This window comes from Periplaneta americana, chromosome 14, assembly GCF_040183065.1.
Source record: "Periplaneta americana isolate PAMFEO1 chromosome 14, P.americana_PAMFEO1_priV1, whole genome shotgun sequence".
NCBI classification, from domain to species: domain Eukaryota; kingdom Metazoa; phylum Arthropoda; class Insecta; order Blattodea; family Blattidae; genus Periplaneta; species Periplaneta americana.
Window position 1 is genome coordinate 135,202,750 of NC_091130.1, and position 17,971 is coordinate 135,220,720.

The 17,971-nt window shown below is 34.7% G+C and overlaps 1 protein-coding gene across 1 annotated transcript in view; it reads right to left on the reverse strand.

Moving 5' to 3' along the window:
- LOC138713747 (putative sodium-coupled neutral amino acid transporter 10) overlaps positions 1–17,971 on the reverse strand; it is a 37,543-nt gene that overhangs the window by 12,465 nt on the left and 7,107 nt on the right. The window contains exons 6-9 of the mRNA XM_069846120.1: positions 16,639–16,787; positions 11,995–12,131; positions 5,389–5,622; positions 1,389–1,596 (exon numbers count right to left, since the gene is read on the reverse strand). Of these exons, the coding sequence (XP_069702221.1) occupies positions 1,389–1,596; positions 5,389–5,622; positions 11,995–12,131; positions 16,639–16,787 (728 nt within the window). The remainder of the gene's footprint in view (positions 1–1,388; positions 1,597–5,388; positions 5,623–11,994; positions 12,132–16,638; positions 16,788–17,971) is intronic.

Below are 17,971 nucleotides of genomic sequence, written 5' to 3' on the forward strand. Positions count from 1 at the left end.
GTTGAAATTATAGGTTATGTTTACTGTACCAGTTGCCCCTTTCTGTCTAAATTTAGCGATCTCCAATGCCTTGCCATTCATATGAAAATTTTAGGTTATGTTTACTATATTTACGTTTAATAAATTCACAATCATACATTATAATTAAGCATAATGTCATGTATGACACCCGTCACATTCTATTTGTCTGTATTTTAATACTAAAATTGAGTACTGAATTATTGTATTTATCTACTACTTAAGAGATGAATTAACACAATTGTACGTACAGTAACTTCATAGGAGTGGTATGGTAAATGTTTTGTCTGAAATTTAGGAAGGTAGATGTGGTAAATTGAAATCACAATAAAAATTCTTTTTTATTAAACCTCAAAATAGCTTCCATTCTAAACTTGAAATGTTGACGCGAACAGATTATATTAACATGTAAAATTCTCTTCACATTAAAATAACACAGTTTTGTAATTATTTCTGCAACATATTATGCAACAAGAAGTAAACGGAACTTATAACACATTACACTAAATAAAGCTTAGCAATAATAAGCAATAAAGTTACAATATAATATTTCACTGAGTTCCATACACTGAAACAGAAAACCCAAACAAACATTACGGCCTGGTCTAGATCGAAAAAGCATTGACTGTGCCGTATTTCGCATTTTTGTGAAAAGTCCGTTATCGGTTGTAATAACTGTAAATGGCTAAAATGCAATAATTTGAATAATAATATGGGACAAGGAGACGTTTGTAGTACTATAAATTGTAAGAAAAATAGGTTAGAGTTATCCTTCCGAAAAATCCAGGCAGGTGAGTTTATAGAATATAATATATATTTTATGAAAATAATATATAAACTTTATGTATTTCATATTTCAATAGTGGAAGGAAGGTGTTAATTTTTTCAAAAGAACACGATATCGAAAGTACAATACATTTTATGTTCTGCTAGGGAAAGAGTCTGTGATGAGGCGATAGTAGCGATCCTGGTGGTGAGCAACTATCTATGGATGCATATCTCAACTGTTTATGTTTGCATATTTAGTAAGTATTAAGCTTCATGACTGTATATACTAGACTGTGGTATTCTTTTGTAATCAGGCTATTCTATGGGATTAGATATTTTCTGCTAAAAATTTTTTTCGACAGAAAATAAAATCAATGCATTTCCCACTGGTGAAATTAAAGCGCTGCAGGTTCAACCATCTGCCCACATCAATGACATCTTTCACTGAAAATTATGTTTACTGAGACTTGGAACTAAACCCGGGAAACTTGCAGGGTATGAGCCTTTACTCCTCACAGTATTAAAGAACAGAAAATGAATGACATTAATGTTAAAATTATGTGATCAAGTGATAGTAGTAGTGTGTTATCAGAATTCTGTACCTTTTAATTTAGAGTCGTCATTTTGTGAAACAATATTTTCGACCACAGGTTTATCGACTTGTATCATTGTCATTCTAACGACACTATCAAGATGATCAGATGGAATACTGACTGTTTCAATTACTTCTGTATCTGCAGCTTCGTTTGCTGCATACAGCGTTGCGTATGTACCCAGAACCAGAATAAGCACTCCAACAAATACCAGAACCTGTGAAAAATGGTCAAAAGTATAACCACAAATTGCATTTCAAACAAAAGAGATTCAGTTATCAACCTTCAAACAATTTGGGAAAATATCAGCATACTGTGAAGTACGAAAATGAAAATGTAAGCAATACATCAAACATTGGAGATACTAAAAAAATGGGAAAATAGAAACAAAATTTTAACATTTGTTCATTGACCAATTAACATTCAACTAGATTTAGAAGAACCAGTTACAAAATCTGAAACTTCCAAACCTGTACTAAAAGTGCTGGCATTAGAAGCTGTGAACAATAGATACCCACCAGAAGAATGGTTACATATCTACACAGATGGGTCTACTATCGATAACAACTCAGGATCAGGAATTACGTGTGTGTTATTCTCATTTTATCAACCAGCGGGCATCATACAACAAATTTTGATGCGGAAATAATGGCTATTCATATCTCACTCCAACACCTACTATACAGAATAGATAAATTTCAAAATGCTGTCATTCTCTCTGATTCTAAAGCAGCATTATATGCAATAAATTCATATAAAATGATGTCAATCCAAATTAAAGAATGTCACAAAATAATCCAACAACTTCAAAAACTACAGAAAAGAATTCAATTGCAATGGATACCTGCACATTGCGGAATTGCTGGAAATGAAACTGCTGACTTTCTTGCCAAAAAAGGATCCAATTTAATTCAGAATAAAAATACAAGCCTACCTTTTACATCCATCAAAAGACTAATTAAAAATAAATATAAAATCAAGCAAAACCAAGCACTATGTACCAAAGCCAGAGATAAAAAATGGAGCATTTTAATAAAAAAAAAAAAGCAGAAATTATTCCAGAAATCCCACGTAAATCTGCAGTAGCAAAATTTAGACTGCTTACAGAACACGATTATTTGGCCAAACACTTGAATAAAATAGGAATTTACACAAATCCAAATTGCCCTCTATGCAACAAAGAAGAAATGACTGAAGATCATCTACAAACCTGTGAAGTTCTACCTGATGGATCCACCACAGAGAAATATTGGAGAGCAAGAACGCTAATAGCTTCGTTGCCAAAGCCCGGCATTAGATAACAACAACAACATTTGTTCATTAAATACTGTAAATAACATGACTAATGCTGCAAACTACTGGGCTGTTTGGTACCGATGAGATTCGTGAGAGTGAGATGGTATTTGGGGAGATAAGGCTGAGGATTCGCCATAAGATTATCTGACATTTATCTTACAGTTGGCGAAAATCTCGGGGGGGAGGGGGGAGGAAGCTCAACCAGGAATCGAACCCATGCCTGAGCGGAGCTCCAATCAGCAGACAAATGTGTTACCACCTGAGCTATGCTAGCGGCCATGTACAGTGATTTCTCCTAAACTATTAGACTGATTTTGTTCTTATTCAATATTCACTCCTTACATCACAATTCTTATCTGGATGAGTTGAAAATTTCTGAGAACATTATTAAAAATACAAGGAATAAAATTTCTCTACGTTTTTATGTTTACTTAGTTTTGCTTTAAATTTTCATAGGCTGAATTGAAATAATAATAAAGCTCTTTTTATATAATAAAAATGGAAAATATACATAGCTATTCATATATGAGGCCTTGCCTTCCTCATTTGAATAAACAAGACTATAATGAAGTCAACTTGTTGTTTTCTAATGCCAGGCGTTTGACAATAAAGTCATTTGACCTCTTGCACTCCAATATTTTTCAAAGATATTATCATGGTCAGCCACTGAAGCACAGATTTTGAGGTGTTCCGAATCCATTTCTTGGTTTGAGTTGCACAATGGGCAGTTAGGGGACTGATATATTCCAATTCTATGCAGGTGTTTGGCCAAACAGTCATGGCCTGTTGCCAATCTAAATGCAGCTACAGACGATTTTCGTGGTAAATCGGGAATTAACTGTGGATTTTGATGCAGAGAGTTCCATTTTTTCCCTTGGGATTGAGTTATCAAATTTTGTTTGTTGAAGTCTAAGTATGTAAATTTAATAACTCTCTTCACAAAGTAATACGTAGATTTAGTAACAGGTCTGTAAGTAGCACTGCTCCCTTCTTTGCTAAAGCATCCGCATTCTCGTTTCCCAGGATTCCACAATGGGATGGTATCCATTGGAATACAATTCTTTTATTGAGTGATATTAATTGAGAGAGCATTTTAGTTATTTCTGCTGTTTGAGATGAAGGTGTGTGTTTAGAGACTATTGATAGAATAGCTGCTTTGGAGTCTGACAATATAACTGCATTCCTAAATTTATTGATGTGGCATAGAAGATTCCTGAGACATTCACTTATTGCAATGATTTCACCATCAAAACTTGTTGTTCCATATCTAAGAGATCTAAAAAATGAGAAGAGACAGCACGTAATACCTGCACCGGCACCTTGTTCTCTGGAGATCAAGGATCCATCGGTGTATAAATGAAGCTAGTTTTGTGGAGGGTACCTAATATTAATTGTCTCTAAAGACAATTGTTTCAGTATTTCAGTGTTTACTTCTGATTTCAATATTTCTTCTGTTAAATTTAGATTATATTCTATATTTAATAGTGTTAAAGGGTTTGGTTTAATTTGTAAGTTTTCTTTTAAATTCGGGATATTGATTTTCTGTTTTAATTCTTGAACAATGGATATGAAACTTTTTTGAGTTTTCAATCTACAGAGAGGACTGTATGAATGCCAATTGTTTCCTGGTAATCTGATAAGTTTTTAATATTGAATCAGTGCTTTTTCTTCTATTGTCATTTTGATGCTGTTAATATTAGTGAGGAGTCTCATAGAATCTATTGGAGTTGTTTTGATTCCACCAGTAATGAGTCTGAGAGCTTGGTTTTGAACATATTCTATGTCGTTTATGAAAGGTGAAGTAATTACAATTTCTCCGCAGTATGTCAGCACTGGCTGTATAAACATTTTGAATGTAGCGTTCAAAGTATTCCTAGAGCATCCCCATTTCTTTCCTGCTAGTCTTTTTAGAAGGGAGAATCTTTTACGAGCTTTTTCAGAAATGTATTTCAAATGGTTGCTCCATGTTAACTTACTATCGAAAATAACTCCAAGATATTTGGATTCAAGATCTCCCAGCTAGGTCCAATGGACCCGTCGACCAACAGCAGGTGTGGTCCTCCAGACATTCTGGGGGTTGTGTGTGAATGAAGTAGCCACCAAAACGTTAAAATATGGTGTTCACTTAAATCGGCTACAACTTGCCATTTAACTCCAATATGAAATGAGTACCATCTTCCTTTCTGGCTAAAATGTTGCAAACTGGTCACATCGGTCAGTGGCTTCAAATTAGTGGTTTTTAAATTAAATTTACACCTTACTGAAATATGCCAGAGGTGTAAATTATTCTTTATTAGATTTTCTATTGATGTAGACAAAAATCCCTATCCTACTCGCAATAGTTACCGAATAAGAGGGTATTAAACATTTGGAGAAAAAGATTTTTTCTGAGAAAAGTGTATGACCAATATGGTATTACATTTTTTGTTACATACAACATGAGCTATTTTCTCTGAAAATCTGCAGAGTTATTTCACTTCCACCCTGTATATATACAAAGGCCTACATATATAAAATGCTAATAACTATAGTATCAATAAATCTACCAAATCCACATTCGGTACAGTCTGTACTGAAAAGTGCATAAATATGTGGCAAAAATTTCATAATGATAAATTTGAAACTGTAGAAGTTGAAAATCCAGTTGTAACTATCATTAAGATACTAGATAAACCACACTGGAACTTTAAGACTATCATGAAATAATACTCACCTGTGCTAAAAGCCTTTCCCTAGTGCTTTTCGTGGATATACATATGAAAGCAACAGCTGGGAACATTACACAAATAAGAACACCAATAGTCGATCCAACTAATCCTAATACCAACTCGATGTTTGGGATAAGAAGTCCAACTGTCAAAGACGCGGATATGATGCCTATTGTTAGACATTTGAATCGTGTTTCAGGAATATGACTGCTCGTTGATTCATGGTGTGGCATCTGAACCTGTAAATAAAGTGTATGTATATTAGAACGAAGAAAGAAGAGTTTTTAAGTTACAAGTACCGTACTGACATCCAGTATCACCAACAATAAAAGGTAAACATATCTGCAAAAGTAATTTTCTGTTTCTTTAGATCATTTTTCAAATGAATAAAAAAGATGACTGTTATATAAAATGTTGCACTTTTCCTTGCAATCAACTACTGTATAAAATGTATTGCTACTAATTATTACTCGTACTTGTTAATGACAAAAATCTGTTATCCTAAAGTTTGAAACATTATTTTCCATAATTGAGGGGTTAGCTGGAAGAAGGGCGTAATTCGAATTATGGCGTTTATCCGTAAAATGGTTATATGCATTCTTTGGCAGTGTTTCTACCAACCACCACAATATTATGCCTCTACTCCCAATAGATTGCAATAGAGCAGTATTATTGAATTGCGTCCGTCTTCCATCTCACTATTGTGGTTTGAGGACCGGCGAAGGTAACTGCAAGGGTGTTTGCATTGTCTGATGAATGTTCTGCTCTATCCTATCTTTCACCTAATGGAAGCGAATATAACCTTTCTGATGTTGAAAGTATCAGTGAAAATGAATTACATACAGAAAGGTAGAAAACGGATATGGTTCAACAAACTATGAAAGAATAATCTATCAAGCGACGACGAAATTACGGCAAAGCTTACACAAATAGGTTAGGAAAAAAATGGTGAAAGAAATATAGTATTATTATTTATTTTTATCAATGTCGAATGAATTTAATATTAGATCCAGACTAGCAGTCAGTCATTTAGCAACGATCATATTTCTGACAGGTTAGCAGCAAAACATTTAAGCCAGTTGCTACCAGAAGAAATATGGGATGTCTACAAAGGAACAAGCCATTTTCCATCGAGGATTTTCGGAAACTGGAATCAAAAACCAACAGGACACAAGATTCTAGACGTTGTTTATATTAGGTTATTAGATCACTTGAAGTGTTTTTAAGCCTACATTCTAGGTACTTTCAGTTAAAATGGTAACGTGAAATAAGTGGGATTAATTATTTTTCATGTTGTGATAATTTAGTAAACGAACATATATATATTTTTTATGCTCGACCATGCCGAAATGTAGTAATTATACACCTGGTAGCAGTCCTTTAATGCATGTCATTAAAGTACACCTACTCATTAAAGTACAGGTGTTCAGCCAATGACAAATCAGCTTTGTACCGTTATAAAACCTCAGCCAATGACAAGTCAGCTTTGTACCATTATAAAACCCCAAGTATCGATTATTCTCGGGTATGCAATCGAAAGAGAATTAGTGAAAAGTCACGGAGGCTGGAAATCCAATACTGTCGCAGAAGGTTATGTTCTGTTACTATAATAATTAGCGTTAATTGTAAATAATATTCAAATAAATTCAATTTGTCATCTCGTTTTTCAATGTCTAATTTAATTTCAATGTTATATCAAAGTTAATATTTAGTTTACTCTGTAGGTTCTTATAGGCTATCAAGGTCAATGTGGACATCTGTTCCTCGGAAAAAATCAATACTTTCGCGTCTGCGCACATCTCACAATTTACGAGGTATTGCTCAAGGTCAGTTAGATACAAATAAAATGAATAATTTCAAGTTAGAAATATGGTCGAGCATAAAAAGTCGTATGAAACTCGCCTATAATGGTAATTAAGAAGCTTGTTTGAAAATTATGAAACTCGCTTGCACTCATTTCATAAACATCCATACTCGCTTCTTAATTACTATCATTATATTGGCTCGTTGCATAATGTACTATTATAGAACATACATTATAATTATCTTCATTATTGTATATAGACCTATATCTAGCCTTTCCTATAGAAATATTAGAAATATAGAAAAGTTAACAGTATTGCAGCATTTTCAACCCTCTTCTATAGCAGAAGGGCATAATTAAAAAAAAAAAATTGAATGCTTCGTTCTCGTACAATATTTAAACATTAACCTTGGAACTTATTGTAATCACAAGAGAACGTATTACCCTACAATATATATGAATAGTGTCATATTCCAGCAAGAGATGCAGGGTACAGATAGTTTTTGTTGATTATCTCAAAAATATGTTTTCTGAGTTACGCCCTTCATCCAGCTAACCCCCCAATTGTAAAGTATGATAATTCTGTGCGATTTTTCAAAGGAAACGCAAATGTATAAATTATTATTGTAACATACTGAACAACCTCATGCTTATGTTCAGACACATCCTGAGAAGTGTGACTGGAAATTAACTTCAAGGACTCATTCTGCCATTTCTCTCTGGAATGATAATGAATTTCCAGGATAGGATACTGGGAACTGGGAGGATTCAGAGGAGAGAGCCTTGGGTTCTAAACAAAATAAAACAAGAGTCTGATAAGCATAATAAAATCTTCACAATATACTTTACCCAAATATGTAGGGGAAAGTTACCAAAGTCAAAGGCTCTAATCTTCATCCCATTCAGGAAGACTCTGAATGTAAACAAATGCATGTGCCTATTAGCTACAGGACAAACAACCTCTTTATGCGCCTACAATGCAGTGTTAATTAGTTCCCTGCCTGAAAGCACAAACTGTTATATATTTTCGAAGTATTATAGGAAATTTGCTGTGTTTCTAAACACGAGAAGGAAATATGAAATATGTTGTTGTTGTTTTCTAATGCCAGGCGTTTGACAATAAAGTCATTTGACCTCTTGCACTCCAATATTTTTCAAAGATATTATCATGGTCAGCCACTGAAGCACAGATTTTGAGGTGTTCCGAATCCATTTCTTGGTTTGAATTGCACAATGGGCAGTTAGGGGACTGATATATTCCAATTCTATGCAAACAGTCATGGCCTGTTGCCAATCTAAATGCAGCTACAGACGATTTACGTGATAAATCGGGAATTAATTGTGGATTATGACGCAGAGAGTTCAATTTTTTCCCTTGAGATTGTGTTATCAAATTTTGTTTGTTGAAGTCTAAGTATGTAGATTTAATAAATCTTTACACATAGTAATACGTAGGTTTAGTAACATGTCTGTAAGTAGCAGTGCTGCTCTTCTTTGCTAAAGTATCTGCATTCTCGTTTCCCAGGATTCCACAGTGGGATGGTACCCATTGGAATACAATTCCTTTTTGAGTGCTATTAATTGAGAGAGCATTTTATTTATTTAGTTTGAGATGAAGGTGTGTATCTGGAGACTATTGATAGAATAGCTGCTTTGGAGTCTGGCAATATAACTGCATTTTTAAATTTATTGATGTGGCATAGAAGATTCCTGAGACTTTGACTTATTGCAATGATTTCTCCATCAAAACTTGTTGTTCCACATCCAAGAGATTTATAAAGTGAGAAGAGACAGCACGTAACACCTGCACCGGCACCTTGTTCTCTGGAGATCAAGGATCCGTCGGTGTATAAATGAAGCCAGGTACCTAATATTAATTGTCTCTAAAGGCAATTGTTAATTGTCTGTTAAAGTTCTGTTCACAGACGCCAATATTAAATGAATTAATAAGACAATACGAAATATGAAGCAGTTGAAAAACTAATAAAGACTGTTAACAAAGAATGTAATTTGTAGGTGGAATCGAATGCTGACTGCTGGCAAAGAGGTGTGATAACATACCACATGACTGCATCACCATTCAAAGCATGGAGATGGGAATAGTGGTCGGTCAATCATTTTTTATTATTGTTTGCTCCTTTATACTGTATTAGAATGTAGTGTTGGTGCTGTGTTAAATTAAATGTTGTGAACGTCCTACAACATACAGTACAATAACAGTGTAGACTATAAAGGGGAACCCCTCCAGAAACAGTCTGTTACCTGGTATGGACACTGCATAAAGTAAGTAAATTATTGTAAAATTCCCACATGCATTCGATGTTTTATGTTGGGTTGTTAGTTAAATAATACTCTGTTATATCACATTATCTTCTTTGCTCCACACATGTCAATGCATGCTTCATTTTCTAGTGCGAACATGGGACCAATCAGTGGCTGGGCTTGGAAGAATTTTGATTTTGTTTGTTGACATGCGGAGTCTTGTTGTATGAAATGAGGATTAAACTATTTAAAATAAAATAACAATCACAGCAAATAAAAGTAGCAAGCGTGATCAGTTAATTTGTCTATTGTGCTTTTAGTATTGAAACAGTTGGTGTTGTGATGATTTAGTAACACAATAAGCATAGTGATTGCTACATGATTCATTAGTCAACAGCAGATACATTAAAAAAACATATAGAAATGCAAAAAAAATGGTACTTATTAATGACACACTTTTCCACATAGTTTTTAAACTTATTATTTAACCATACTGTAGCAATAATGTTATCTAATGTCAGTAGAATTGTTGATAGCCAGAATTGAGAAGTTGCACGTAAAAAATTAATTTCTACCCCAATCTATAAAATACGTAACTTATGTCATAAATGGAAAAAAATGTAATCAATTCAAAATCTGCTATAATACATAAAATAAACGAAGTGTTAAACCAGCGTGCCACTGTAGTCTATTCAGTTGCTGTTTTTCACGAGAAATGGGGGGTATTTTCATCGGTGTTCATTATAGATGCCTGTTGCTAGTAGCTAGAGTTGGGGTGTAGTGCTGTTTTTATGGATGTGGAGGGTAAATTTTATTCTTCTTTTGAGGTAGTTCACAACCTTTCTTTGCAAGATCAGTAGTTTCGTTGCCAGAGATCCCACAATGTGCTGGGATTAATTGTAAAATGTAATGCTTGTGCAATATAAATACAACTATAAATACTTTTATATCTTTTGGGGATTAGCCACAATTTATAGTTCAGGAAACAATGAATTACGTTCTTTGTTAAGTATTTCACTTTTGACACAGTTTGGTCTTTTTATCTTTTAGGCAGTGTCAACATCACATAATTGAACAGACACGTGATGGGACCCTTGCGATGTGGGGTTACCACAATTCTAGATCTAGTAGTAGTAGTAGTAGGTTATTTTATGATGCTTTATCAACATCTTAGGTTATTTAGCATCTCAATGAGATGAAGGTGATAATAATGCCAGTGAAATGAGTCTGCGGTCCAGCACCAAAAATTACCCAGCATTTTCTCATATTGGGTTGAGGGAAAACCCCAGAAAAAACCTCAACCAGGTAACTTGGCCCAACCGGGAATCGAACCCGGGCCACCTGGTTTCGCGGCCAGACGCGCTAACCATTACTCCACAGGTGTGGACTAATTCTACGAGGGGGATCCAGGAAATAACGACCGTTCGCGCATACCCGCCGCGCAGCTGACTCCCCTTCCTTGTTTGAAGGTCAACTGGCTTCCTTAACATGTGTTCTCATAATGTTGTGAGTACTGGTTGCAACAAGTAGCCATTGTGCATTTTGTGTTACTTCAAAATGAACGACGTGATTGATAATCCCGCCGACTGTGAGGTGAGGAGTGTGATTCGATTTTTGAATGCCCGACATTTCAAACCTGCAGAAATTTACCGGCAATTGAAACAAGTGTATGGTGATACTGTAATGAATGAAAGAAATGTGAGAAAATGGTGCGAAATGTTCAACAATGGGCGAACAAATGTCCACGATGAAACTCGACCCGGACGCCCATCATTCATCACAGAAGACCTGAAGACTAAAGTGAACGACAGAATCTTGCAAGACAGGCGCACATCACTCGACAAATTGCATATTGCCTTTCCTGACATTTCTCGTTCTTTGCTTGGTGAAATTGTGTCGCAACATCTTGACTACCACAAAATCTGTGCCCGCCCACATACTGCTGCTTCAACTCGAGAATTGCTGGATCAATTCGGTTGGGAAATCTTTGATCATCCGCCCTATAGTCCAGACCTTGCTCCTAGCGATTTTCACCTTTTCACTAAGCTGAAAGACTTTCTGGGTGGTACGCGTTTTAGAAGTGATGAAGAGTTGAAGAAGACAGTGAACACCTGGCTTAATGAACTGGCGGCAGAGGAGTATAACACGGGAATTCTAAAGCTAGTGAACAGATACGACAAATGTTTAAATATAGGTGGTGATTATGTAGAGAAGTAAAGGAAGCTTCAGTTATGTAACAGACTTTGTTTTTTCAAATAAATATATTTTTTTTTATTATTACAACAAAGCGGTCGTTATTTCCTGGATCCCCCTCATAGATCTTCATAGATAAAATACATTTCTGGCAAATTAAATTATTCTATACACGTAGATATGCATTATGTAGCAACATAAGTATAGGTGAAACTAATAATAAAAAGATGTATCCCTATGGGAAGAGAGGAAAGATGGAAGAGAGATCAAATTAATTTACAGCAGATATGAATTTCATAAAACACATCACAGTGTACACGTACAAATTATACTTAATTAAATTTATATTTACCCTCTTGAAGAGTAGTGAGTAAAGACTTGCTCTACATGGGAAAATAACCAAAGGGAAGCTCACACCTACTGAGAGAACGAAACCCATTTTCATGACATCACTCAAAAGAGATGGAGTAAAACTCATCAGGACATTTCCTGAAACGTAAAATCAACATTAAACATACAGTACGATATAATTACAAAACAAATGTACTTAACTTAATCAATTGTGTACATACATCAATAGAATCGCCCATAATTTTGTAATACATCTTTTTTTTTTATAGTAAATATATACAGAATTTCGACTACTGTTTACAAGTTAGGTTCTTAGTTTTCTCTAACATGAAATGTTACCCCAATGAGGAATGCTATCACAGAAATAGCAAATAATGTTACGTTTCTTATAATAATCTAATTTTGTTTTCAATAAGCGAAAATATATACAAAAATAGAACAAAATAGTGCATGGTGGAGACTTTGAACTATCAGTAATCTGTGATTGGCTGTGAATGGGGATATCAGTGATACGTGATACCCTAACTTATATTAAGTTAGAAAATATGTTTTACATATTTTATACATGAGAAGTTCATTTTCAAAACATCTCTTGTCCACCTGATAACGAAAATGAGATTTCAGTGCCCATACATTCTTCAAATATAACTTTACATACAACTGTCATAATTTGGCTTCAGAACCCCCTCTAAACCACTAAAATCTTGCGTTAAAAGTGACTATTGGAATCAAACTCTTGTAAACAGCAAAAATTGCGACAAATATTAGTTCCAGCTCCTGCTCCACCTTTCATACTCCCATTTGATTCTAAATGCATCCAACCTTTTTGGTTTCATAATGTCTCTTGCCTAGCTGGTAAGAAATGTTGGACCTAAAAATGTTTTTCGTGATTTCCCACAAAGTTATTGGAATGGACAAGGGTCGTTTTGAAAATAAGCTCTCACATGTTCTTGAATAACATTCCTAACCACAACAGTGCTAACATGTTTGTAACTAAAATACATGTGAATATAGATTAAATGGGTCCGTCTTCTTGCTTATCAAGTTACTTGATAAGCAAGAAGACGGACCCATTTAACCTATATTCACCTAATTTAATTGCTTATCGGTCTATACCACCTTTTCAAAATGAAAATAAAATACATATGTTGTCCAGGAAGTTCTCCTTTTCTTTGAGGGAAAACTTCTGTCCGCTAAACTGGAGAATTCGCTACGGTAGCTTTAAACCGTGCCGTTACAGTTACGACCAAATTTAACTAAATACACAATGTCGCCAACATAAGGACATTATGTTGGTCTGTGGCGTTGTAAGAAGGAGAAATTTGTTTTTTGTTTTTTCCTCCCTACCTCGTTCGTTCTGAAAATTACTGAGAGATAACACCACTGTTAGTGACAAGATGTATTTGCGTATATATTGCCAGTATATTACGTGGCTTAGATGAGGGGCTCGCGACAGGAACAGTTTTGCTATGGCGCATGCGCAGACCTCTCATGCAGTGGCAGCGTGATCCTTACTTAAATTTATTTTCGTACGTACATTCCAGATCAAATCAAGAAGATCCCTTCTTGCTCCGGTTACAAATCTTGCATATTATCCGAAGGTTATTATTCAAGTCCACGCATGTGTAGACAGCCAAAATGATCCTGTTGGTCATGGCCCTTATGATAGCTTTTGTTTCGTAATATTGGTAAACAATAATATGATGAAAGCGGTGAATAATTTCAGGGCCGCTAAAAGTTTTCTTTGTAAAAGACTAGGTATTTTCTCTAGAACACAAATAAAACGGCAACACGGTCATAATTACGTACTTAACGCTTTGGTGAACATTAATCGGAAGTTTACTTTCCTTCATTTGAATTATATTCCCTGAAACACACCTTTTTCCCTCTTTATTTTGTTGAGATAACCTACTTCAAGATATTACTACATCTGCATTTTCATTTGGTGCATTCCAAACACTGCCGTTGTACTGCATAAACCTCGTACTTGACTAATGGGGTGAATTATTTAAGAATATAGTCGCGAATTTTACTACCACCATTTCGATTGTCTTTTGTTTGACATGGCTCAGTACGGCCCAGTGACTAGTGGCCAGTGAGCAACATCAACTACTGACGTTGGTCTACAGTGCGTATTATCCAGTTGTTCAGTAGCGGACAGTGGGTTTGAAAGTTGAGGAGGCCAAGACGTGAATGATGAGAATATAAAAATATAAGGCCTGTGACGTACCTCATTACCGAGCACAGAATTTATAGATTTTAAGAAATTAAAATTAGGTTTCCCAATTTATGTTTTAGGATTTTAAATCTTATGTTTAGGAATTTATATGATTTTACGGGAAAAAAAAAAATAAAAATAAACAACATACTGTTAATATATTACAATGGCTTGGTAAAGATTGCCACTCTTTGGGACACTTTAAGTCCTAACCTACGAATTAGGTCTTTTTAGGTCATATTACATTTAAGAATGCTACTCTTTGCTACATAAAACGAACAAGAAAAACAATATTTCGAGAGTAACGAGATAGCAACAAAATTGATTCGAATCTAAGAATCCAGGGCTTGCTCATTACTATTACATAGTCTAATTTTACAGCAAATTAACTGGACATTCCTCTTTCTTCGCAAACCGATCAAATAGGTCACAACATACTGAATAACTGCTACTACAAGAAGCTAGAGACAAATCTGCATTTGTTTCTAAACTCTCGATATATTTAAAATAATGTATAAGTAAATACATCTCGTAACACAAAAGAATAAAATGACAAGAACACCCGCAAACAAGAGAAAACTAACAACACGTCACTCAATTTTCTAAAACCAGAAGAGAGAAAGAAAGAGAGCTTCCCACTACAGGCGAAACCGGCCGTAACTATAAGCACTACAGTTGTCAGCGGCGGGTAGGACGTGTCCAAATCGGCTCCCTTCGCGCATTCTAGTCAAGTTTAAACACTACGCTAACCAGCTATCTTGTTGGTTGAACTGCTGTTGTCATGGTTACCGGGGAGTAGCGTCATGTAGCCGACTCCTCTCTCCTGCTCTCGCATAGACACTGCAGACTGCTAGATGTCGACTATACAGGTTACAGCGCTATCTGTTATTTTTCAGTACGAATTATTTGTACTATCTACAGTATAGCGAGCGGGCATCACCAACTGAATGTGGTCGACTTTACGTAACTTACATCTTAGTCGTAGTGAATAGTAAAATTAATATAAAAGGAAAAATGTTCGTCATTTGCTGTAACTTGTCTGTGATCTTAATTCAGCTGGAATTATTAATGCCATATTGTGTCCTGGTAAAATATTAGGGGAGGCTCGGCCTCCCTTGCCTCCCCTGAAAATCCGCCGCTGCAGTTGTTTAATTTTGTCATTACCAGTTTCAAACACTGCCCACGCACTTTCTGTTTACCAAAAAGGACATTTTCAAGTTTTCAAATTGGTACCAATTATAAACATAAAATTTACTCTGTCACACGTTAAAAGTGTTAAAATTGTTTAAAAAGGTATTTACCTTCGACAGACGGCCCGTTTCGACGCTATTTGTCGTCGTCTTCAGTGTCTCTTGAACCACTGCTGATTTTGGCTCTGCGATGTGCAGTTGTCGATGGTAGGGGTGGGGGTGTGTTGTTCCTATGGTGGGGGTTGTCTGTCTGTATGTTATGACGTATTATGATGTCAAACAATGTGTGCGTATTGAACTGTAGTTGCGTATTAAGTATGTAATGTGGGTGTGCTATTGTGTTCTTATATATTTCGTATTGTTCTAGGATATTTAACTGTAAACTTTTTGGTGTGATGTGTAAAATTTCCATACCTGTTTCTATATTATTGTAGTCATGATTATTGTCGATAATGTGATCTGCATAATTTGATGTAATGTATGGTTTGGTTATAGCTTTAATATGTTCGTTGTATCTTGTATGAAAGGATCTTCCTGTCTGTCCTATGTAAAAATGTGGGCAACTATTGCATTTTAATTTGTAAACTCCAGTTGAATTATATATATTTGAATGTTTAGTGTGGTTATTTAAGTATTTCTGTGTTGTATTATTTGTTTTGTATGCAATTTTGTACTTTAGTTTTCTGAATGAAGTTGCGATTTTGTGGGTATTCGTATTGTGATATGTTAATGTTATGTATTTATTCTTGCGTGCTGTTTGTGTTGGTTTGGTCTGATTTTGTTTTGCCTTTTTTATTAGTGTATCTATTATGTTAGGGTTGTATGCATTGTCTTGTGCTATATATTTTATTGTGTTTAATTCTTCAGTGTAGTTGTCATTGTTCATTGGTATATTAATTAATCTGTGTGTCATTGTACGGAAAGCTGCATGTTTATGCAGGTAAATACCTTTTTAAACAATTTTAACACTTTTAACGTGTGACAGTAAATTTCATGTTTTTAACAAAGTGTTAACGTGAACTTTAATCAATGAATGTACCAATTATGCAAGTGTGGTGTGCTGTGATGATAGCAAGTAGCTTATCTTGAGGGACCCAACTTGTAAACAATTACCGAATTTTCTATAATTAATAGGAAATGTATTAGCACTATAGGATTTATAAAAGTGAAAATATACACATAAAAATCCATTGTCTGAAAGTAATAGTTGAATAATGAAATTGTGGGTAATAATTACCAGTAAAACTCTGGGTGCAGAAGGCAACATAACCAAAGAAGCCAACACATATGTAGAAGCCAGTGCACAAATTGACAGCTGCTCGGATCACTTCATTCATCTTGTCCAGAGAGGCATTGGGTAGTGATTCATAGATTTCAAACAATTGCCTGTCATCAGACATTCGATAATTAAATTCCCCGATTCTTGTTCATAAGAATTGGGTTTTTCAGGTGTTATATGTTTTATTTCAAGAAGGAGTAACAGTAAATTTGAAAACTGTAATAAATTATATCATAAAAACAGTATGCTGTCCCATGGATCAAATACTACTTCATTCGAAAAATCTTTAAACTTGAGTTTTTTTTAACTTTGCAGCTTAAGTAAAAACCAATGAAGCTATATTTTCAAATAAGAAGCAAAACCAAATAAAATCTGAGCCGTAAAAACTAAAGAATACCAGGAGATATCATGAAGATTTATAACAGGAATGCTTTTAATGATATAAATTGCAAAAATATGTACATTATTTGTTGACAACTAGTTTAAACCAAAAATTCAACCAACTTACAAGCTTTAAATAGGGGATATTTCATTGTGTCAATATAATGAAATATTAAGCAAAGTAGATATTTTTATACATCTTGATTACACAACTTTTAACACTATAAAACGTATTATGTGTCTTTCTCGTGTTAAATTTACATTACCTCGTTAACATGTTTCAGCCTGTTATCAGCCATCTTCAGAACTGGTTGTTGCTGGTCTTAGTGCCTTTTGTTTGTGTTTCCTGTAGGGGTGTGTTTGTGTATTGTAATGTGGAGTCAAAGAGTGTGTGTGTTCTGAAACTGAGTTTGTTGAGAATTTCATTGGATAGACACACAAAATCACATCCAAATGAAATTCTCAACACACAACTCAATTTCAGAACACACACACACTCTATGACTCCACATTATACTACACAAACACGCCCCCACAGGAAAAACAGACAAAAAGTGCCAAAACCAGCAACAACCAGTTCTGAAGATGCCCGATAACAGGCTGAAACATGTTAACGAGGTAATGTAAATTTAACACGAGAAAGACACATAATACGTTTTCCGAAAATATATTTTTTTTCTTTTTCTCAAATATAAGTTACATATTTTGTTTCTATGTAACAAAATTCCATTATAAAAATTAATTCTCTAACTTGTTAAGATTCATTACAGTGACACACTCCACTATATACAATAAAATACTTCACTTTAACAAAGAAAATACAGAATAATGGAGCAATGATTGTTATAAAATAAACTGACAAAAAATTAGTAGGGGTGTGATCTTTTGGTATTAACGACATAGTACACAA